We start from the raw sequence: 25,587 nt of genomic DNA, 5'->3' as shown, positions 1-25,587 counted from the left end.
GATAGGAAAAATACATGATTTAAAAAAAACTATTGCTATGATACTTATAACTTAGTGGTGGAGCAAAAAGTGATATGTCTGAATTTTGAAAAAATGTGTTTTAGTTTTAAAATATGTAGATAGTTACACATAAATTAAAATATTAAAGATAAGTAAGGTAAAATATTTAAGACATTGTTAAATTATTTTGAAATTCCACTGATTTTATGCAATCTTTTGAATTTACTAATTTTTGCCATACCACTACAAATATCAAATTTTAGTCATTCATTTCAAAGTTTTACTTAAAATAATTATTAACAACAACAAAATGTGTATCATGACTTCTGGTCCAGTTTTTCTATCAAAGTTTCTATCATATTTGCATCTACTAGACCAATAAACTTATCAACCACAATCCCATCTCTGACAGCAATTACAGCGGGCACAGCCTTTACTTCAAAAGTATCTACCAATTCAGCATTGTGCTCTACATCTACTATAGCTAAATCTATATTAGTTTTAGGTTCAATCAATTCTTTCATCTTTGGTGTCAAAATATGGCACGGTTCACACCACTCAGCATGAAAATTAACTATAACTGGGTTACTTGAATGCATAACTTTTGCAAGGAACTCATCATTGTTTGTTATGTTAATTATTCTTTTCAGAACATTACTAGAGGAAAAAGTTCTCTTAGTCAAAAGAGATATCACAATTTTATTCATATTTTTCTTCTAAATAAGCACTATGTATAGGTTTTGGACGCACTGGAACTGTGCAATGTAGAATGAAAAAGCTTCCAAAACCAAGTAAGCCACTGAATAACAATATTGCCAGTAGAAGATTCTTGTAAACAAAACAATAATCTTTTTCCTAAAAAATAATTATTAAAAACATTTTATAAGCTGTGTTAGTAGTAGTCCATTTACTTACGGTTTTTGCTGAGTGTGTTAAAGAACCGCTTTGATTGACATGAACTTTGGCATACACATAGCTAACATGCCAAAGAAAAAAAGTAATATCGTGCCGATGTGTGCTTTTGCCCTGGGGGTGAGTTTCACCCCTTATCGCAAGTGAACAAATATACATATGTTCAAAATAAGTCAGAAAGTGGATAAACTGACCAATTCTATGCAACTTTTGTTCTATACAGTTTTCTTCACTAAGTCAATACTTTTCAAGTTATTTGTAAGTAAATATGTTCATTTTTCAATGACTCAAAAAGTAAGTATTTTATCTAAAAAATGTTCTTAGGACATATATAGCATATAAAAAAGTGAAAAGAATGGTGTATGCATGAAATCTGTAGACCCAGTAGAATTAGAGTTGCAGCTAATAAAAAGTAGGTCCTTATTCATCTAGTTCTAAAGTAAATATTTCAATGTAAAATAACCCGAAAATTAAGCACTTTTTGGGGAAAACCAATCACAACTTTTTAAAGTGCAAATAAGCACTTTGAACAGATGAAATTTACAGATCATATTTATAAACAATACATGGTGATACTATAGTATGAGGTCAACTGTCCCTATCTATTACAGTGTGCAAAATATGCCTATTTTGTGGCTTATTCCCAACTAAAGTAGTAGATTGATATGACAAAGTATCAATTTGCAAAATCAAAACAATAATTATTATTCTTCCGATTTATGCGTTTTATTCACTTTGTAACGACTTTTTTGCTGGCACTTTTAGGCTATTGATTATATTCAAACTAAGATAGCTAAAAGGAACTACAACGTTAACGGGGTTTTATTATTTCATATGGTCAATGGACATCTATATATGAAAAAACCGCGGAGTGCTACCATTTAAAGGGGTGCGTCTTTGAGAAATGGGTGAATTAGTCCCTGGGCACAGGTTACATTAGGGTGAGTTCTATGCACTTTTGGTACAAACATATCTACATAAAAATTGTTCCTGGTTAAATTTACTATCTAAATATCACTTTTTAAAGTCAATGATACTTTTTTTTACAAAATATATTCAAAAGAAAAAGCACAAAGAAACCCAAAAGAAAGAAATTTTGTTTTTTGTCCCATAACTTTTGTCCACGAGAATATAGGTATAGACATTGCGTTACAGAAAAAAAACTACATATTTCTTCTTTAAAATGTTGTCTAGTAGAGGTAATTAGGATTTATAGTTTTCGAAATATGATTTTTCAAAGTTCGCCACTCACAGTAATTTTGGGCATTTTCCTTGTTATTTTGCAAATATTGTTCTGTAACTTTTTTCTACGTAACTTTAGGTATATGCAATGGTACACGTAACAGGAATAGAAATCAATTACCTTTAAAATGGTCTACTGTATAACGTTGTACGACTTTTTTTACAAGAGATTATGGTTTTTCAAGGTTTAATACTTTTAACGATTTTTTATAATATAATATAAAAATAAAATAATATTAATATATAATATATTATATAATATTATATTATATATAGTATATATAATATAATATTATATTACATATTATATATTATATAATACCTAATATAAAAATATTATTTTTTACATTTTTTACGATTATTTTTGAAATTTCTCATTATAACTTTTTTTTCTTATACATGAATATACTATATATTGCTCAATAAAGAGGGCTTACTTTCTGTTCTTTAAAATGGTATATCATCTATATTTAAATACATAATGGAAACCGAGTGATTCTTTGATATTTTTTTACCTGTATTATTTAAAATTATTTCTTTTACAAAAATTACATAAACATTAGTTTTAGAAAACATCACTTTAGTTAAAATTATTCAAACGTTGACATTTAAAAAAATTTCAAAATCAAAGTCCATCTCTTCGTTAGCATTAGCTTCAATATCTTCCTCTGACACCTCAGTTATCTTAGAGTTCCCCTAATTAGTACCCATGCACATGCACCCTTTGCAGAATATTGAACAACTAATTTCTATCTTTCTACAACCGCAGTTTTTTGGTACATCCTTTGGTACATTTACAGGCTATTTTTTCAAGCAAAGTTTGTGGTGCTGGAGCTTTGACAGTAAATATTGGAATTATCCATATTTTTAAGTTTGCCCGACCGAATCAAGTGGATCCAAAGTATTACCTATAAAAAATAAGATTCAATCATAACACACAATCACATAAAAAAGTTATGAGGAATTTAAAAAATAATCCTAAAATCAAAAATCGTTGCAAGTACTTATTACATTTTGAAAAAGCATATCTTATTCAAAAATAAACCTAGAATTTTTTATAATACACTATTTTAAAGTAAACAGAATAAGCTTTCTTTTTTGTTATACAGGGTGTCCCGAAAACATTGGTCCTCTGATGGTGAAGATTGGAGATGTTGATTGAACCTCACTTACCTATATACAATAGTGCACACAAAAAAAGTTACAACCCTTTGAAGTTACAAAATGAAAATCGATTTTTTTTCATATATCGAAAACTCTAGAGATTTTTTATTAAAAATGGACATGTGGCATTCTTAGGGCAGCAACATCTTAAAAAAAAAATTAAAGTGAAATTTGTGCACCCCATAAAAATTTTATGTGGGTTTTGTTCCTTTAAGCCCCCCTAAACTTTTGTGTACGTTCCAATTAAATTATTATTGTGGCACCATTAGTTAAACACAATGTTTTTAAAACTTTTTTGCCTCTTAGTCCTTTTTCGTTAAGCCCGTGTTTATTGACATATTTTGAATATTTGTCGAATCCACCACATATTTGTATATGGTTAAATACGATTATAATGACCTGTTAATAATCTGAAAATTTATTTATAATTTACATTTTTAGGTATTTTTTGAAAAAGAAGCCACGTCTCGATGAAAGGTGACTTGTCAAAAAAAGACTAAGAGACAAAAAAGTTTTAAAAACACTGTTTAACTAATGGTACCACAATAATAGTTTAATTGGAACGTACACAAACATTTGGGGGTTTAAAGGAACAAAACCCCCATAAAATTTTGATGGAAATATATTAAAAAAGAAGCCGCATCTCGATAAAAACTGGCTTATCGAAAAAATACTAAGAGACAAAAAAAGTTTTAAAAACGTTGTGTTTAACTAATAGTACCACAATAATGAATTAATTGGAACGTATACAAAAGTATGGGGGGGGGATTAAGGGAACAAAACCCCCATAAAATTTTTATGGGGTGGACCAACTTCACTATAATTTTGTTTTAAGATGTTCCTGCCATAATAATGATACATGTCGATTTTCAATAAAAAATCTCTAATAGTTTTCGATATATGAAAAAAATCGATTTTTATTTTGTAACTTCAAAGGGCTGTAACTTTTTTTATGAGCACATTTATACTAAGGTAAGTTAGGTTCACTCGAACTATTTTTGAGAATGTGTGGTATAATTTATGACCAATTTTTTCGGGACACCCTGTATAATATATACCTAAATGTAGAAAAAAAAAATTATAATGGGAAATTTAAAAAATAATCGTAAAAAATATAAAAACTCGTTAAAAGTATAAAGTCTTAAAAAAGATAACCTCTTTAAAAGAAGTCGTACAACATTATACAGTAGAGCATTTTAAAGGTAATTGATTTCTATTCCTCTTACATGTACCATTGCATATGCCGAAAGTTACGTAGAAAAAAGTTACAGAACAATATTTGCGAAATAACAAGCAAAATTGCTGTGTGTCGAATTTAAAAAAATCATATTTCGAAAACTGTAAATCCTAATGACCTCTACTAAACATCATTTTAAAGAAAAAAAAATGTAAGTTTTTTTTTCTGTGAAGCAATGTCTATACCTATATCCCCGTGGACAAAAGTTATGGGACAAACAAAATTTCTTTCTTTTGGGTTTCTTTGTGCTTTGTCTTTTGAATATATTTAAAAGTAAAAGAAAAGTATCTTTGACTTTAAAAAGTTATATTTTTATAGGAAATTTAACCAGGAACAATTTTTATGTAGACGTGTTTCTACCAAAAGTGCATAGAACTCACCCTAATGTAACCTGTGCCCAGGGACTAATTCACCCATTTCTCAAAAACGCACCCCTTTAAATGGTAGCACTCCGCGGTTTTTTCATATATAGAGATTTATTGACCATATGAAATAATAAAACCCCGTTAACGTTGTAGTTCCTTTCTATAGTACATAATCAATAGACTATTTATGGTATTAGGATTATTTGTAAAATTAAAATACGGTAGACCACATACTACAGTAGCAGCCAATACATAAGTAAAGTAACTTGTGAAGCGGTAACAATTAATTTCATTTGGGATGTTAATTAGAGGGTGATTTTCACATTTTTTTTTACCAAAAAAAAAGAGACCAACTTTATTTTGAGCGTTTAAAACTTACTTACTTTGATGCTAGAAACTTAAAAAGAACAAAAATAAAGGTTGTTTTAAATACTTTAAAAATGTTGTGATTAGTTTTCCCTGAAATCTTTTGATTATTTCCCGTTGAAATATTCGATTTGAAATTTGTCGAATAAGAACCTACTTTTCATTAGCTACAATTCTGCTTCTATTCGGTCTACAGACTTTATACATCTTTTTTCAGTTTTTTATAAGCTATATTTTTACTAACAATATTTGTTTGATAAAATACTTCTTGAATCGGTCATTTTGAATACAATATACTGTTACAATATAAATAAATATAATATTAACAAATATTTATATACCTACAATATATATTATAAATAAATAAATATAAACTAAAAGGGAAGTTCCCTAGGTTGGCTGTATACCATATAGTTACTTTTTACTTCATGTTAGTGGTTAGGGGTTAGTGGTTTTATATAAGTAGGTACCTATTTTTGAAAAATTTAAACGCAGAATGAAAGATTACGTTATTAGCGAGGGCCGAAAGTCCCTGAGAATTTGTATAATGTTTATTTTAATAAGTTACAGGGGTGAAAAACTAAGAGAAAATTTAGTGTTATTTTTAATTTCAAATATCTCATTCAAAATAAACTGTTTATTTATTCTAAGGGACTTTCGGCCCTCGGTAATAATTTAGTCTTTCATTCTGCGTTTACATTTTTCAAAAATATTTATTGGTTTTTTCAGGATTCGAAAAAAATGAACACAATGTCCGTGGTAATATTTTCCAAATCTATCTTTGTCATACAACGCACTCAGTCGAATAGAATATTGTCAGGATAATGTCAGTCAGACACTGACAATCAGTGACAATTTTAAATATTTAAGGCTATGGGCACGGTTATTAGACTTTATTACGGTTGTCTTGTCCGACGGTGGTGGGGAGACTTATATTTTTGACTTTACGTCACAAGAGTTTACATTCCCATATTTTTAAATGATTTTCGTTCATTGAATGTGTGTTATTGTGTATATATGTGTATTATTTGTGTTATTATGAAATAATTAGACAAATAGTACACATTTTATCTTATACCGGGTGGTGAATCGTAAAAAGGGCCATAGGAAACTCAATGTAAAATTCTGAATTGTTGAATTCCTGCTTCCCTAATTATTTTACATCAAAAGTCATGAGAGAATACTTGTAGAGGATTAAAATATGTATTAAAATCAAAAGTTAAAATTGTTCTACGATTTAAATGCATTCCAAAATTTTGAAAAATATGATACATTTGCCACAATAGGTATACGTGTAAAAGTAAGGCCACACGTTACTATTTAACTGACAGTGCTCACACCATTGACTGAATAAAAAAATCTTTATTATTAATCCTTTCTCCGCAACTGAGGTTATCTTATCAACTGTATTGTTTTTAAACAATAGATGATACAATAAAAATATTGACAGTTCAAAAATGTGAACATTATTGCATTGTGTGTGGCCTAAGTTTGGGCTGAAAACTAAGATGTATTACATTTTTACAAAATTTTGGAATATGTTTAATTACGTAGACCAATTTTAACAGTTATTTCCAATACAGATTTCAATCCTCTACAAATAGTTTCTAATGTCTTTTGATGTACAACAATTATTAGGGAAGCTGGAATTCAACAGTTCAGAATTTTACATTGAGTTAATGCAAAATTTTGACGCATGTCAAAATTCTCAATGTGTTTTAATTGTATTAATTTTTTTCGAATCCTGAGAAAACTAATAAATATTTTTGAAAAATTTAAACTCAGAATGAAAGACTACATTATTACCGAGGGCTGAAAGTCCCTGAAAACTTCTATAATGTTTATTTTAATAAGTTACAGGGCTGAAAATAAAAGAGAAGTGTGATATTTAATGTCAAATATTTCATTCAATAGAATCTGCTTGTTTATTCTAAGGGGCTTTCCGCCCTCTGTAATAATGTAATCTTGCATCCTGCGTTTAAATTTTTCTAAAATACTTGGTTTTCTCAGGATTCGAAAAAAATCGTATTACGATTCAAATGACAGTAAACTCTCGTGATGTAATCTCACCCTTAATGTTCATTGGTTAGTCGATTTAGGCAACCGTAGTAATGTCTAAGAACCGTGGGCTATGGGTACATAATTCGCAAATATTTTACGTGTATCTCTACTTTTTCTGTTTTTACACGGCAAATTACGTGTAGTAAAATTCACACTGGTATGGATATGTAAACATTACTAGAATGCCATTCTACTTGAAAATGTCATCATTAATTTAAAGAGATGGGTTTTGAATGTTCTTGGATAACTGTTATTTTTATAATTGGAAATTATTAATTCAGTTAATAAATGTGATAATTTTTTCACTAACTATGTATTCAGTGATTGTAATAATTTATTTGTACAACAAAGACTAATACTCAATCGAGAAAAGAGGAAAAGTGTTAAAGTGATTTTTTAACACTTTGGCTACTGGCTATAAATTTGAAGTTTTTTGTCAGAAACTGAAACTATATTTTGGTAAAATTCACAATATTTAATACTAAAAACATGTAAATATCAACATTTAGGTATTTTTTTGAAAAAAAATCATGTGTAAGGGCCGTGTCAAAAAATGGTACACACAGTTTGTGGCAGAAATAAATGCGTAATTATCTTCTTAGAAACTACGTGTACCATTTTTGGACACAATGTTCATTTTTTTGCTTGACAGTAATGAGTGTCAAAAAAGCAGTTGGTACACAAAAACTTATCACTGCATGCTAGACAAGATGTTTTAACACGTTTTGTTTCTTTTATAGCAAAGTTACGTTCATTTCTAGCACTATTATTTTTATAACATCTTGTACAACGACCTCTCTGTTCCACTTCGGAAAGTTTGTGATTTCTTTCTTGGTTAACACGACGATCATCCAAATTTTTCATCTGAATATTTTGATTACGAAAAATTTCTGAGGCGATTTCTTCTCTAAATTTAGTGATACTTATCTTTTTGTTTGTTATAGCCTCGTATGCAGTATGTGCATTTATAATAGATGTGTTAACCAAAAGTTCAATTGAAACTTTCCTATACCACTTAATACCCCTACGCACTGCTGATGAATATGATGCTTTTTGATCAGAGACGTCTATAAATGATTTCACATTATTATACTGCACGATTGTGGAAGGCTTTCTCACGACACCCCTTTTTGTTGGCACGTCCACTATTTCAGGCACAGACTCCGTAGTGAGAAACATGACATCTCTTTTGTCTTTCCATTTTCCAATTATGATTTTACTGTTACTCTGTCTCATGACTAATTCACCCCTTTTTAATTTAGCCTCACTTACTACTTTTGGATTATGCTTCCTGTGTTTTCTCAGTGTGCCTATTAAATGTGTATCTTTGTACAGAAGTTCGTGTGCTAAATTCACGCTAGTGTAATAATTATCTGTGCACAAAACGCGACCTGAATGTAAAAGTGGTTCCATAAGCTGTAGCACCACTTTTGTACCAATTGGCTTTTCATTAGGTGTTTGCTCTTTTCCTGTATAAATTTTAAAATAGTATGTGTAACCTTTCACTCCACATAGTTTAAATAATTTCACACCGTATTTGTGACGCTTCCCCGGTATATATTGGCGAAAGCTCAGTCGTCCTCGAAAAGGAATCATCGTCTCATCTATACACACATTCTTGTCAGGAGTATATGCTGATTGGAACTTCTTGATTAACAAATTTTGCAAGGGAAGGAATTTTTTGAGCCTATCATCTGAGGCAATTTCGTTGTTTGAGAAGTGCAAATTGGACAAAAGAAGCTCAAACCTTATCCTGGATATGTGAACAAATTTTCCAATTTCATTTTTGTACAGCATATTGGTGCTAAAATAATCTTTCAAAGTGGGTTTACGATCCAAACCCATCCATATTAGAAGACCTAAGAAAACAAAAATTTCAGATTGATTTGTGTTTCTCCATTGTCCCAATAATGCTGTTTTTGTTGTTTCATTTGTAATTCTTGATACTATTTTCTGTTCAGCATATCTGTTGGTTTCCTCGGCAATAAGTGATAAGATATCGTTGTCAATAAATAATTTATAAAAATGAATTGGATGATCTCCTTCCCTTTGTGCAAAAAAACTTTGGGAGAATCCTGAATCTTCCGTGAAAGTAAATGTGTTCAAATTACCTACAAAATTATAAACTCAAAACTATAAAAGTGAATACTAATTTATATATTACCTGCACAATTATTCCAAATGATATTAGGATTAGGATTATTTAAAAAATTATCAGGTTCAGAATCGTTGTTGAGAGATTCTAGATCAGATTCGAATTCTAACTCTTGCCCATCACTGTTAATTTCTAAATTAGAGGAAGAAGAACACGAATCTTGATCATTTGGATCATCTATATCCATAGCATCATCATCATCATCTTCACTAATAAACTCATACTCCATTTCACTCATATTCTCGGCTATTTCACGTAATTCAGCATCACTTAATTTTTTATTTGACATTTTAAGTACTAATTTTAGAACCGTAAACACACAAGACTAATATTGCACAAACAACAAGTTTCTGTAAGTCAGAAAATGGCCATAATATGCCATCTGCTGAAGGAGTCTCAAACTGCTCCGCCATAATTTTAAAAAATCGGTCATAGTACAGCCATCTGTTGATTAAGTCCCAAACTGCTTCGCCAGAATTTAGCAGTAAACTGTAGGAACCTAGATACGCATTTAAAACCATCAGAACTATGTTCACCAAATGTACACACAGCTTGAAACATTACCATTTCATGTGACCAAATTTGGTACACGCAGTTTCTGGTAAACATCAACTGTGTACCAGAAATGGTACACACAGTAGCCAAAGTGTTAATAATATATTGTTATGGAACGCTTAAATTTTGAACATCTTTAACAACAAAATACTTGGATCACAGAATATATTATCCTGATGTATTCTCTGCTTGGATCTTCCACAAATAATACACAATAAATAACTTTTTATTAAGTTCACATCTTAAATCAATTATTTATCAAATACACTATATTTCAATAATGTTTAATCAATAACTCAACATATTCCCGATGCAATGTCAAATATTTAAAATTGTCACTGATTGTCAGTGTCTGACTGACAATATATTATGCTGACAATATTATATTCGGCTGAGTGCGTTGTAAGACAAAGATAGATTTGAAAAATATTACCACGGCATTGTGTTTATTTTTTTCGAATCCTGAAAAAACCAATAAATATTTTTGAAAAATTTAAACGCAGAATGAAAGACTAAATTATTACCGAGGGCCGAAAGTCCCTTAGAATAAATAAAAAGTTTATTTTGAATGATATATTTGAAATTAAAAATCACACTAAATTTTCTCTTAGTTTTTCACCCCTGTAACTTATTAAAATAAACATTATAGAAGTTCTCAGGGACTTTCGGCCCTCGCTAATAACGTGATCTTTCATTCTGCGTTTAAATTTTTCAAAACTACTTATTAGTTTTCTCAGGATTCGAAAAAAATGAATCCCCATTTGAATAGCATTGCAGCCGAAAATACGTACCGATCCGTTTTTAATTTTGTGAACTTATGTTGTTTTTGAAATGAATCATGGTGTAGGTATACAACAAAAAGGCTAAAATGTTACTTAGTTTTTTTTGATATGAAGTTTTTACTTTTGTGCACTTATGTTGTTTTCGAAATGAACCATAATTTTTAATGGCACTAAAACTTTCTTTTATTTGAGCAAGAAACAGTCAAAATGCATAGAAACTTAGATGTATTATGAGTATTAGGCCTGGATCCCGCGTAACAAAAAAAAAGTTGATTAATAGCAAGCTGCCAAAAAATACAGGTAAAACAAACGGAATAAAAATAAAGAGGGAATGGTCATAGTAGAAGACAATGAATATAAGCAGGTATGGGCAGATCACTACAGAGAACTCTTGACGGAGGAATACAATGGAGAAGAAATGTATGAGGAAGAGGAAACGGTGGACGAAGAAGCACACGAAATACACATTGAAGTCACAAAAGAGCCAACAATAGATGAACTCGAGGAAGTAATACAGAGGAGCAAGAATGGAAAAGCTCCAGAGAAAGACGAAATTAACATGGAACTTATAAAATATGGAGGAAAGGAACTGAAGGAAAAAATACTATCACTATTGAAAAATATATGGAAGGAAGAGAAGATGCCGGCGGACTGGGAGATAGGGCAGGTAATAATATATAAAAAGGGAGACCAACAAATTTGTGAAAAATTATAGAGGAATAACATTACTAAGCACAACGTATGTATAAGATATTGACTTCAATTAATAATAAGAAAAAGATTGTCAAAGATCACGAAGAAAAGAGTGGGACAATACCAATGTAGATTCACAGAAGGAAGATCGACAATAGATGCTATACACACGATAAAACAAATAATGGAAAAAGCAAATGAATACAAACTAGAATTAGAAATGATATTCATCAACTTCAAACAGAAATTTGATTCGATTAAGAGAAAAGAACTAATGATTGCCCTGGAAAAATTAAAAATCCCACATAAACTTAGAAAATTAATTAATATGACAATGAGAACTACCAAAATTAGCATAAAGACGCAAAGAGGCGAGACAGATGAATTCATTATAAATAAACGAGTGAAACAAGGAGATGCCTTATCCACGACACTGTTTAATCTAGTTTAAGAATATGTACTACGAAATATAAACAAAGGGAACCTAGGAACAAGAGGTGGACAAATAATCGCCTGCGCAGACGACATTGTTATTATTGCAATGAACAGAAACATAATGAAAGAAATGCTAGAAGAAATAAAAAAGAAAGAGGAGACAATGGGACTCAGATAAAATGAAGAAAAGACAAAAATATTAAGACTAGGGAAAACAGCAATAAAAGGAAAAACCAAAATAGGAAATTCAGAGTTTGAAGATGTAGAACATTTCAAATACCTGGGAGTGACACTAAGCAAAACGGGTGAATGAATACCAGAAATAAAAGAAAAAAGAATGTGTGTGTACTTTGTACGCACGTAAGAAGTTATACTTCTATTATGTGATTTCAACGAAATTGATATAATGTACTTTAAACAGTTTATTTATATTTTAATTAAATATTAAACTAATTTTAATACTCACTAACTTTCCAAAAAATTTTATTAAAACAATACCAAAAATTAAAAAAATAAAAGAATAAAACGCACACAAACACATTGAAAAATGTCACAAAGAAATGATTTCTGAACAATAATAATTGTTGGTAAAAATTTTAACTAAATACGCATTTTCTGAAGAAAAAAAATTATATAACAAACAATATACCTACTTACAATCATAAAATGTATAAAAAAAATAAAAACTTGCATTGGGATTCGAACCCGCGCATTTTATTTGTAATTGAAGCCTCTACTCATTTACCCAATTACACATATCTGTCATGTGGGAAGATAGGGCAACTGAACGTTTTACTGTTTGACAGTTCTGAATTTAATCATAATTAGTTTGATTTTTGTGGAATTAAAATATTAAAATACAACAAAACATAGAGTAAGAAAACAATATATTAGATAATTGATGGATTCGACCGTTACTTGATGGAAGTTCATTTTATCTAACAATAAAACACTGAAAACGTTTGTTTTCTATACTTCCACAAAATTTATTACAACTAAGTGACTACACCTGTTTCGGCATCACTTGAGAAAGGCACTCTGCCGAAACAGGTGTAGTCACTTAGTTGTAATAAATTTTGTGGAAGTATAGAAAACAAACGTTTTCAGTGTTTTATTGTTAGAATATATTAGATGAAGATTGGTAGAAATTTTGTTGGTAATCAAATTATGTAAATCAAAGCATTACCTACTAGGTAGGTACATTTTCCAAATAGGTAAGTACCTATGTAATTTTTTACTTATTACAATACTGAAACATTTACCTGTTGCTTTTAAAAACCATTTAAAAAGTCACTACAATTATAAACTCGCTTTTGTCTGTATCCTCACAACAATAAAAACTAATATACACAACATTTGTTTACCCATAACCATTGACATATTAATAAAATAACCGACATATTGAACAATTGTTGACAGGTCATTGTAATTACCCAATCACAGCGCATATATAACGTTTAAGCTGCGCCCAGGACCAAGACTTTTGATGAATTCGCGCACATATAAATTTACTCCCAACATGCCTAAAGAAGTATAACTTCAAAAATATTGGCAGCGAATAAAGCTTATTTTGCAAATAAAACACTACTTAAAAGCAAAATACTTACTATTAAAACCAAGATGAGAATGTACAACACCATAATTAGACCAATATTATTATACGCAGCAGAAACAATGATGAACCATAATTAGACCAATATTATTATACGCAGCAGAAACAATGATGATGACTAAAAAAGATGAAGAAAACTTAAGAAAAGTGGAGAGAAAGATCATGAGAACCATACTGAGGCCAATCAGAACAGAGCAAAATGAATATAGAAGCCGAACAAATGCAGAGATTAGGAAAGAAGATATCGTGACTAAAATAGAGCAATGCAGAGTTAGATGGTCAGGTCACATCTGGCGGGCAGGAGATGAAGCAGTGACATATGCTATGATAGAATGGAATCCAGGAGGAAGAAAGAAATGGTTGCAAGAAGTTGAAGAAGACTTAAAAAACGCAGGAGTCAGAGAATGGTGAGGAAAAACGAGAGACAGGAAAAAATGGAGAGAAATCGTTAAGAAGATAACATAAGCAAAAGGGACTGATCCTCCCAAGAAATAGGATCTAGAAAGCTTTCGTGACTTAGCCCCATATCGGGGTGTACAATCACTATACATATAATAGCAAGCTGAAAATTTTTTAATAGCTTAACAGTGTCTAGTCGGACAAACTTTGATGTACGGGAACACTGGAACAGGGGAAGTTTTAATTGTGGAACAGTTTCAAAATTTGGAACGTGAGATTACGAAAACGCCCGATGTATTTTGTTTGACAGAACTTCCAATTGATTTGTTACCGTTTCATTCAACTCTCATGCAAAAATCAGACTGCTATTTATCACCAATATAATTCCTATCATTTGACAGATTCTTCGTGTTCCACTCATTAAAATGCCCAGTTGGTGATAAACACCAGTCTGATTTTTGCATGAGAGTTTAATGAAATGGTAACAAATCAATTGCAAGTTCTGTCCGACAAATTACATGGAATGTTTTTGTAGTCTGACGTTCCAAATTTTTAACCTGTTCCACAATTAAAACTTCCCCTGTTCCAGTATTCCCATACATCAAAGTTTATCCGACTAGATACCGTTAAGCTATTAACAAATTTTCAGCTTGCTATTAATCAACTTTTTTTTGGTACAGGGATCCAGGTCTATATGTATTTTACATTTTCAACAAACTAAACAATATTTCATATGTTTTAAACCCCTAAATGTTGATATCATATTTATGTTCATACATCATATTTATGTTCTTATCCATATCAACATAATATGTTGTTTTTAAACTGAACAAAAAACATACCGACCAGCCATACATTATTTTAACACATTGACGGACAGTGCGTCAAATGTATAAGCAAGTGTTGTGACACTATATGTATTTTGCAAAGTAGAATAGGAAAAAATGCAACGTCTATAGACGTTGTGTCACATTACATCAATGGAAATTAGACGTCTATAGACATTCTATCTGTCAACGTGTTAAACATTAACTTGCATTGTTTTCATTCGAAATAGTTGACTTCAATCTTGAAATCATCATGCCGTCAAAAAGTCATTTTACCTCAAATATAGACTTGTTGTTTTCGAAATGACCAATTCACTTTCTTTTTGAGTTACAGTAGAACCCCGATTATGCGTGCTCCTCAGGACCGGAGGTGGCACGGATATTTGAAAAGCACGGATAATCCGAACATGTATCTTTTATGTATAACACATACCCCAGTGGTGATGTTGACGGAATTAATTGAAATGAATGTAATAAAACGAACGGTAAATATTTTATTTATTTTGGTACAAAAAGGTATTGCGCTTAGGTTTCAGAAAAGAGCCGATCAATTGGTGTGTGAATCATTCACCAGCTGTGTCGTGACTAAAAAGAAAACCACAACGATAATCTGTTTATGTTTCTTCCCTCTGACCAGATGACAATAAATCATTTAGGTCTGGCGTATACTTTTGCAGTTTTAAGAAAACGCCCTTGAATGCATTAGTGAGTTGTTGACACAATTGTCTGCTCTAGTACTTAATTTATGGGGGTGCAGTTTGTTACACCACACAAACGAAAAGCAGATGGTGAAGGATACATTCCGTTTTTATTTACATGTGAATTTTGAATGACTAACGTCGTTTCGATTTTGAGAAAAAATAATTAAAAATTAAGAAAAAATAAAATTAGCAGAAATAGTAATTATAGCGTAATGCTATATACCCCCTTCCGAGTGACCAAGACGATAGATAATACATAATATATACATATTATAATGAAAATTGAAAAATGTAGACGATAGATAATACATAATATACCTATACATATTATAATGAAAATTGAAAAATGGAAAAAAAAAACAATGCAAAGTTTATACGAGGAGAAGGAAAAATCACTTAATTCACTGTGAACCGACACTTTCTTGGTAACTTCCGGTAAATCTTGCTTTTCTCTCCGGTCTGTTGTTTGTTTTGCTGGATACTGTCATTTTTCTGTCTCGTGATTAATACTTTCGTGAAGCTCATACGCCGATTTCAATCTGTCTATGGAAATTGTTGTTTCTTTTCCATTTACACGGACGACAAAAGTCTTGTCACCTCGCTTAATAACTGGAAAAGGACCGTGATATCCCTGCAGAGATTATCGACGTCTAAACCAAAGAACAGTTCCAGATCGATATCCAATTTCGCACATCGAAGATTTTGGTCAGTCGCTAGCTGGTAAGACAATTTTCTCTTCTACAATAGATTTAGTGAGAGCATACAGCCAGATACCAGTAGCCACCGAAGACATACGAAAGACCGCCGTTACCACACCATTTGGGTTGTACGAGTACTTATATATGCCTTTTGGTTTACGAAACGCAGGACAGACATTCCAGCGTTTCATAGACGAGATTTTACGTGGTCTAGACTTCACCTACGCCTACATCGATGACATTCTCATTGCGTCAGAATCCGAAGAGCAGCATATGTCGTATTTGGAAGAAATTTTCGAAAGGCTCAAAGCAGTTTGGCGTTGTGATAAATCTAGCAAAGTGTCAATTCAGCAAAAACGAGATTACCTTTTTGGTATACACAGTATCAGATGGAGGACTCACACCTCCACACACATAAGTACATATACACACACATAATACATATGAAACACACATATACACACAATACATATACACACACACACCAGGTTACCTCAAGACTATAATGAATTTTCTAGATTGAGGTCGATATGCAAGTCCTTATCAGGTCAAGCATACAATCAGTTTGTAGCAAACGTTGAACATACACTTCCTAGTAACATTAAAACCTTCTGGAGGTTCGTAAATTCTAAAAGGAACAATAATAGCATTCCGAACACTTTAAACCATAATGGCCAAACCAGTTCCGATGGTGCTACCATAGCCAAGATGTTTGCTCAGTACTTTGCTGCAGTATATAGTGAGGATGAATGTCCTATTCCAAATAGTGCAAGGGCTAACACTAGTTTCAACATTACTGGTTGTGACTTATCTATTTCAGAGGTATATACCAAATTATCCCAGCTAAACATACATAAGGGTCCAGGGCCTGATGGAATCCCACCCAATTTACTGAAATACTGTAGTTTTAATCTTGCTCGTCCCTTATTCTTTATTTTTCAAAAATCATTACAAACGAGTGAATTCCCTCCCGTTTGGAAAGTTAGTTTTATATCACCGATATTCAAGAATGGAGATAGAAGCAGGGTACAGAGCTACAGATCTATTAGTATCCTTAATACTATACCTAAACTATTCGAGAGTTTAATATGTGACAAAATTAAGCCTACTATACAAAATGTAATCATTGAACAACAGTATGGTTTTGTTATGGGGAGATCAACTGAAATGAACTTGTTAAATTATACCTCCTTCTTAAATGAAGCATTGGAAAGTAAACAACAGGTAGATGCGATTTATACAGATTTTTCCAAGGCATTCGATAGAGTCAACCATACGTTATTGTTACATAAGATCGAACAGTTGGGTTTCTCTGATCCTCTGCTTAGTTGGATTCGAAATTATCTATTAGATAGAAGGCAGATAGTTCGTATTAAGAATTATTTCTCTAATGAAATTATAGTTACATCGGGTGTACCTCAAGGCTCCCACTTAGGACCTATCCTTTTTAATTTATTTATAAATGACATAAATAAAAACTTCAATTTTGCTCAATTTCTTCTATTTGCTGATGACCTTAAATTATTTCACATAATTACCTCTGATTTGGATCACTACAATTTGCAATCAGATCTTAATGGTCTTGTGGAATGGTGCTCACTTAATGGTATGGACTTAAATGCAAACAAATGCCATGCTATAACTTTTACTCGACTAAGACACTTTGAGAATAATTCTTACTTTATATGGGACACCAGGTTACAATTAGTTGACTCAGTTATAGATCTGGGTGTTATTCTTGATACTAACTTCAATTTCAACCTACACATTAATAGCATGGTTTCTAAGTCATTAAAGATGCTTGGCTTTCTTAAAAGATGCAGCTATGACTTTACGACTGGTCGTTCTTTAAAATTTCTTTATTGTTCTTTGGTTAGAGCACATTTAGATTATGCATCATGTGTTTGGTCACCTCAATATAACTGTCATATTAATAAAATCGAACAAGTTCAGCGTCAATTCTTACGTTATTATGCTTATAAGATGCATCTCACTGGTCAAAGTTATGAGTCTTTACTGCAAATTATTCGACTTGACTCATTACAGAGTCGTCGTCAACATAAAGATCTTTGCTTCTTATATAACTTAATTCATGGTCATAAATTCTGTATCCCACTTTTAAATAAAATTGGTCTACATGTACCTTCAAGAACCACCCGTTCTGTGACCACCTTCCACGAGGTCATTAACCGCACAAATTATGGTTCAAGTTCCTATCTCTCTAAAACTATTAAATTAGCAAACACATTATCTCCGCAAATTGATTTCTTTGTGAACGACTTTACTGCGTTTTCCACACAATTACATTTATACTTAACTTAATGTTCTAATTTCAAGACTGATTTGTCAACTACTGTTACTGTTATTGTCTTTGTTCTAGGATAAGTTGTATTTGTCAATTTCAAAATGTTCTAGCTCTCAATTGTTAAATGAGAGCAAGTAATTTTATTCTTTATTATTGTTTGTTATGTATTTACCAATTTTGTACCTACTAGATCTTATTTTTCTAATTTGTGTGACATTTTAATTTAATTGTATTATGTACTAATGGACTTCGGTCCGTAAATAAATAATAAATAAATAATAATATGTACTGACCATAAAAGATAGAAAAAATAAATCTTTCATTATAAGTCTCTCTTTCGGCGTATAGAGTTTCCGTCGAGTGATTTACAATGACGCTATTTTGATAAAACGTTAAAAGTGCAACTTGAGTAATAGAAAATCATAGCACGGATAATCCGCAGCATGGATAACCAGGGTTCTACTGTATTTGCGAAAAACCATCTAACTGTCTTTTTTTGTTGAAAAATGAACATATTGATTTGCAAATAGAATAACTCAAAAAGTATTGACTTATGAAAAAACTCTATAGAACAAAAGTTAGTTAGAATTAACTAACTTTTTCTATCACCATATATGGTGATAGCGACAGCAACAATAAGTAGTTTGTATAAATGTGTTCTTGTTAAAACTAAGTTTTTGTGTGGAAATTTTTCGTTTTAATTAGTGATTTTAATATCAAAATATTGCTGGGATTGAGACCTACAATATAATGCAATTTGTTTTCAGTAGGTTGGCATCATAAGTGAAATAATTGAAATAAGTGATATTACTATTTCCCAAACCATAACAGTTACAAAAAGTGGTTCTTATAAACAAACTGGTTAATGATCAAGAAAAATTCAGTAAATATCATTAACCTTTAAGTACTTATTTATTACTTTTAATTTTATCTTTTGGAAGTGGCTACTGTTACGACCGACGTTCTTCGCAATACAATTATTTCATACATTTAATTATGGCAATGAATTGTTTAGAATGTGACAAAGACATCAGTGACTCCAAGGATGCACTGAGTTGTGATAGCTGTGAAAGGAGTTTACATCGAAAATGCACGGAACTCTCGGCTTCGGAACTGAGAGTCATGGACCTAAAGAACAGTCGTCAACTGAAGTATTTCTGTCAGCAATGTTTGGAGGGCATGGCAGCTGTACCTAAATTATACAAAATCGTCAGCGAGTTACGCCTAGAGGTGAAACATCTTCAGGAAAGTATTGAAGCCAAAAACACTTCTATACCACAATTAACTACTACACCGTCAATTTCGAATGATGAATCTATAATTAATGAAATTCAAGAGCGTAATGCTAGAGCTAGGAACATTATGATCTTTAATTTGCCAGAATCCCCAAATGACACTACAACTGTGCGTTCAATCATAAGTGAAGCCTCCAGTGATGAAATAAGTATTGTTAAGATAACCAGAGTTGGCAAGAAAAATAAAAATGGACATCGTTCTGTAAAGGTGGAGCTCTCAAGACCCCAGGATGTATTTGATGTGTTAAAAAATAAATATAATGTAAGCCGTGATAGACATATTTTCATAAGTGCTGACCTCACGCGTCTTCAACAAAACATCTTAAATAAGTTAAAAACTGAATTGGCAGAAAGGAAATCTAAAGGTGAGAAAGATCTAGTTATAAGGTATATTAATGGTGAGCCTAAAATAACCAAATATAATCAGCAAAAAAACTCGAAATGATCATTCCACAAGTTTCCAATACACTGAAAATCTACTGTCATAATGTAGGAGGTTTAAGGACAAAATTATCTGATTTCTCTGCAGCAGTTAATTGTTCTTGCTTTGATATATTTGTCATTATTGAAAGTTGGTTGAACGATGATTTCCTAGATAAGGAACTTTATTTGGTTAATTATCAGATATTCAGATGTGATAGATCTAATCTTTCAAGTACTAAAAGTAGAGGTGGAGGGATTTTGATACTTATTCATAGAAAAATAAAAGCTTTTAGAATGAGCCTCATAAACAATTCAGTGGAACAGTTATTTATATCTTGTTCTGTTTCAAATTTTAATTTTATCATTGGTGGCGTGTATATTCCTCCTAACAGTCCAAATAATTGTTATCTATCACATGTTGAAACGATTGAAGATTTGAGAATTCAGTATAATAAATGCAACTTTTATATTTTTGGTGATTTTAACTTGCCTAATATAACTTCCGATTTAAATAATATATCACCATCTCAGATGAATGAAAACATTTCTAGTGTAGCACAATGTTATGCTTTTCTTGATTTTAAACAGCATATTACTATTCCTAACTCTAATAATAAGTTTTTAGATCTACTATTTTCGAATGTGGATAGTATTCTAGTTTCATCTGCAATAGATCCTATTTTTTCTGAATCTACCCATCACAAACCATACTCCTTTGATTTATCTATATCGGGCATTACAAATAATTTACTGTGCCAAGAATTTTACTATGATTTCAGAAACGCTGATTATATTAGCTTACAGAATTATTTGGGACCTATCAATTGGCACAAGTATTTAAATTTAAATGACATAAATACTGCAGTACACAATTTCTATCATATTATGAGTATGGCATTAAATCTTTTTGTGCCCAAAAAGAAAAGTAAGGTATCAACTTTCCCAAAGTGGTTCAATGCTGAGTTGAGAAATTTAATCATCCAAAAGAAAATAGCTCACAAAAATTACAAGAATACTGGCAATCGCTGTTATTACATAGAATTTTCAAAGTTACGTAGTCAATGTAATATTTTATCTAAAGAATGTTTTGTGAATTACAAAAAAGACCTTGAAAATAATTTTAATACCGATCCCAGGTCATTTTGGAGATTTTTTAGCCGAAAAAATAATCTATATGATGTTCCTAATAATATGTATCTAGCTGATAAAAAAGCTGTGAATGGTGATCAGATAAGTGAACTTTTTGCTGTTTACTTCTCTGAAGTTTATGTTTCTTCCCTGGATGTAAGTTATCATGACACATTTAATAATTATTCATCTATAAAGTGTGATTCTTTGACAGCGGAAGTTATTTTCGATGGTTTGTCAAAACTTTCTAATAATGTAACAGCTGGACCGGATGGTCTTCCCGATTTTTTCTTGAAAAACTGTGCTTACAGTCTAACTCAACCATTGTTTGTTCTATATAACTTATCATTGAAATTAGGCATTCTTCCTGATAAATGGAAAACTAGCCATTTAATTCCAATTTTTAAATCTGGCGAAAGAGAAAATATAGAAAATTACAGAGGTATATCTAAACAATCGACCATTCCTAAACTACTTGATAAGTTGATTTATAACCATATTAGTTTTACTTGTCAACAATTAATAAATAATTATCAACATGGCTTTATGCACAAGAAATCCACAACTACAAACTTACTATCTTATGAAACATCTATTATCAGAGATCTGGAAAGAAAATGTCAGGTAGATTGTGTATACACAGACTTTTCAAAAGCCTTTGATAGGATTGACCACTACTTACTGCTACATAAACTTAAGGCATATGGTTTCAGCGATCAGCTTTTAAAGTGGTTTGATAGCTATTTAATAGGTCGCACACAAAAAGTCAAACTGGGTTCATTTATGTCAGATACAATACAAATAAAATCTGGAGTTCCACAAGGTGCTCATTGCTCGCCCCTTCTGTTCAATCTGTTTATTAACGACATAGGTGAATGTTTTATTCACTCTAAGTACTTGCTATTTGCTGATGATTTGAAGATTTACAGATCTATCAAAGATCATGAAGATTGTAGTCTCCTTCAAAACGATCTCAATAATTTAGTTGAGTGGTGTAACAAAAACAGACTCTTTTTAAACATTAATAAATGTCATTTCATTAGCTTCCACAAAGTTGCAAAAAAATATCAATCATCATATGTCATCGACAGTAAAGCGCTCTCTTATGTTAGAACAGTAAAGGATTTAGGAGTAATATTCGATGAAAACTTAACGTTTGTGGATCACATTAACTATGTGACAGCAAAGGCTTCAAAAGTACTGGGTTATATACTTCGCAGTTGTGCTGATCTTTCCCTTAATACAATAAAGGCTGTTTACTCATCATTGGTTATATCTATATTAGAATTCTCCTCTATTGTCTGGTCACCATTTTATAATGTTCATGTTGTTTGTCTCGAGAGAGTTCAAAATAAGTTTTTAAGATTTGCAGCATACAGATTGGGATATAATGTTATTGAACTAAACCACAACTATACCATCATCCGTAGTGATCTCAATTTGCACTCCTTAAAAGACCGTAGAATTATAAATGATCTAGCTTTTATTTATAAACTATTAAATAGTGAAATCAATTGTCCTGATTTATTAAAATTAATAAACTTTAATATTCCAAACCATAATCTGAGAAATAATAACTTGTTCCATGTACCTCATCATTCAACTAACTATGGTCTTAACTCACCAATAGATAGAACTTTAAGTCGCCTGAATGATTTGGACATCGATTTATTCTCTTCTTCCAGTCGAGTATTTAAAAACCAACTAAAATCAGTTTTTCCGGTCAGCACTTATGTTTAATATTTAATATTTAATATTATATTTTCAGTGGATTTGTTAATTTTTGCCATGGATAATGCTTTTGTATTATGTAATTTGTTAATTTTTTTATTGTCTGTAGTTAGTTGATTAATGTCAGTTTATATTATATTATTATGTATTGTCACTGCATAACGTGGATTGTGTGTATGTTAAATTTAGTTTTATTGTAATGTACTTACTACAGTTTTATGCTGTCACACTTTCATTTAATTCATTTTATTTTATTTTTAGTTTTTTTACTGTTTTACTGGACTTTACCAATACTACTTTTACTTCTACTTATTGTTTATATATGTATATTTTTTTTTTTTTAAATTGGGGAGACCCGTAAATAAATAAATAAATAAAGAATTACAGTGGAACCTCGATTATCCGTCAGGGCACCGGACCAAGGGTATGACGGATAATCGAAAAGGCGGTTAACAGAACATTAACAAAACTTAATTGATTAAAGTTAAAAACTTAATTGATCAAACGACTAAGGGCCTGTTGTTCGAACGCTAATCAACAATGATCACTATCAAATAGTTAATTACTGTCACCAACTGTCAATGTCAACTTTGTTTGGGTTGCTGAAAACATAATTATGGATTACAATTATGAAATTAGTTAATCAATTATATTAATAATTGTTATGTTAATTGATTAACTGATCTCATAATTATAATCAATTATGTTTTCAGCAACCCAATCAAAGTTGACATTGACAGTTGGTGACAGTAATTAAATATTTGATAGTGATCATTGTTGATTAGCGTTCGAACAACCGGCCCTTGTGACACAATCAATGTTCGAATTTGAATCAAATTTAATTATGGTGACACACAGATATTGACTGTTATAATTATTGTGCTGTGCATTTTTATTTTCAGATTGTGATTCTAAAAATAGAACTCTAAAAGCACAGAGCCTTGAATAAGAACAAAAATTATTTACATAAAAAATGCGGTAGTGGCATAACTGCACCTGTATGTTCAACAAATTTCGTTTGGCTTATCGCAATGCTCAAACAAAATGAATTGATGACTAAATTTTTACTTATGTAGTCAATATAACTTCTGTAGGTATGGACCCTGACGGTTAACAGAGGTGACAGTTAATAGAGAGACGGATAATCGAGGTTCCACTGTAGTCAGTTTTCATCATTTGAAAATAATTTATATTCTTTTTATTTTTATGTTTGTGTTTTATAGTTGTAGTTTTACGTGTATCTAAATTTTATATTTTCATTATTATGACAAATAGTTTATATTATAATATACAGTAGACTTGCGATTATCCGAGTCTCGGTTATCCGAGCCCCTCGGTTAACCGAGGCAAAAGTCATAGCTGTTGAGTTACAACTTTCAACCTCGGTGCAACATTGCCGCCTCAAAAAGAGGATTGAATCTTACTCAAAAATCAATCAAAGACTTTTTTAAACAGTAATATTGATAAGATAAATATTTTTATTTTTTGTAGACAGTACTGTATTAGTTTTGTCATTAAAATATCCACAGTTATGGTTATTTACGTGTTTTTCTATCAATATAACCGATTTCTGTGTTAACCGAGTTTTTCGGTATCCGAGGTAGTCACGGTCCCAATTACCTCGGATAATCGCGAGTCTACTGTAGTTTATAAATATGTAGTTTATCCACGTCCGGGCTTTTTTGAACATATATTTTTTCACCTCCAAGAAGAGGTGGTACTCACCCCCCAGGGCAAAAGCACACATTGGTACAATATCCCTTTTTTCTTTGACATGTTAGCTATGTGTATGCCACATTTCATGTCAAGGGAAGCGGTTCTTTAAAATTCAGAGGTTTTGAAATATTTTACCATGAGTGAATGGACTAAAACATTATAAGCTGCGTTAGTAGCTACTTACAAACACTTCAGACTCTTCCAAAGGAATTCCCTTATCAGTGGGAATTATTAATAGTATAATGGTAATAGCAGTGGCTGAACCTAAACTTATCCAGGAAATATTGCTTTGTAATTTGATACTCACTATAAACACAACTAATGTTATTATCCAAAGTATAATTAAAATAAAAAGGCCTATTCCTACATTTCCAATCGTAGTCATTCCTAAAAAAGTAAGTACCTATTCAAAATTCAAATTTTGCAAAAGGTTATGTTGTAAGCTACATCTTACCATGGTAACTTCTGTTGTATTGCAGGTAAACAAATTAAAGAGGGTAATTAAAATTATTGTAATTTTTTCGTTATTATTAAAATGTCCGCAAATTAAAAATATTAGCGAATTACGATAAAGAAAGTCAGGCCAGTCAGTGTCAAAACTTATTTTTTTATTTAAATTTCAAGGTCACCTTAAGATTAAAAATTAAAAGGTTCTTTTAAATAAAATTGCAAACAAAATGTTTTATGTTGGTTGTAGTTATCTATAACAAACTATTTTTCATATATATATTTTTTTTAAATTCACGTAAATTCCATTTTAATATATATTATCGCTTAAATTATAC

The 25,587-nt window shown here is 31.1% G+C and overlaps 2 protein-coding genes across 2 annotated transcripts; both read right to left on the bottom strand.

Moving 5' to 3' along the window:
• Positions 1 to 266: 266 nt before the first annotated feature.
• Positions 267 to 707, bottom strand: LOC126884477 (thioredoxin, mitochondrial). The gene has a single exon (XM_050650418.1). The coding sequence runs from the start codon at positions 705 to 707 to the stop codon at positions 318 to 320; it is 390 nt and encodes a 129-aa protein (XP_050506375.1). The 3' UTR covers positions 267 to 317.
• On the bottom strand, positions 267 to 25,543 carry LOC126884479 (transmembrane protein 218-like). The gene is made up of 3 exons (XM_050650421.1): positions 25,257 to 25,543; positions 24,987 to 25,189; positions 267 to 855 (listed from the first exon to the last, which is right to left on the bottom strand). The coding sequence occupies exons 2-3, from the start codon at positions 25,185 to 25,187 to the stop codon at positions 700 to 702; spliced, it is 357 nt and encodes a 118-aa protein (XP_050506378.1). The 5' UTR covers positions 25,188 to 25,189; positions 25,257 to 25,543; the 3' UTR covers positions 267 to 699.
• Between the last annotated feature and the right edge of the window lie 44 nt (positions 25,544 to 25,587).

The sequence above is a fragment of the Diabrotica virgifera genome, chromosome 5 (assembly GCF_917563875.1).
Source record: "Diabrotica virgifera virgifera chromosome 5, PGI_DIABVI_V3a".
Taxonomy (NCBI): domain Eukaryota; kingdom Metazoa; phylum Arthropoda; class Insecta; order Coleoptera; family Chrysomelidae; genus Diabrotica; species Diabrotica virgifera.
Note: the sequence above shows the minus strand (reverse complement) of the source record. Positions and strands in the feature narration are given on the sequence as shown.

Excerpts from the sequence above, each read along its gene's own strand:
- LOC126884479 (XM_050650421.1), bottom strand. The coding sequence starts at position 25,187 with ATGACTACGATTGGAAATGTAGGAATAGGCCTTTTTATTTTAATTATA. Across the intron at positions 856-24,986 it reads TGGAAGAGTCTGAAGTGTTT|GAAAAAGATTATTGTTTTGT; the intron begins GTAAGTAGCTAC and ends ATTATTTTTTAG.
- LOC126884477 (XM_050650418.1), bottom strand. The coding sequence starts at position 707 with ATGAATAAAATTGTGATATCTCTTTTGACTAAGAGAACTTTTTCCTCT.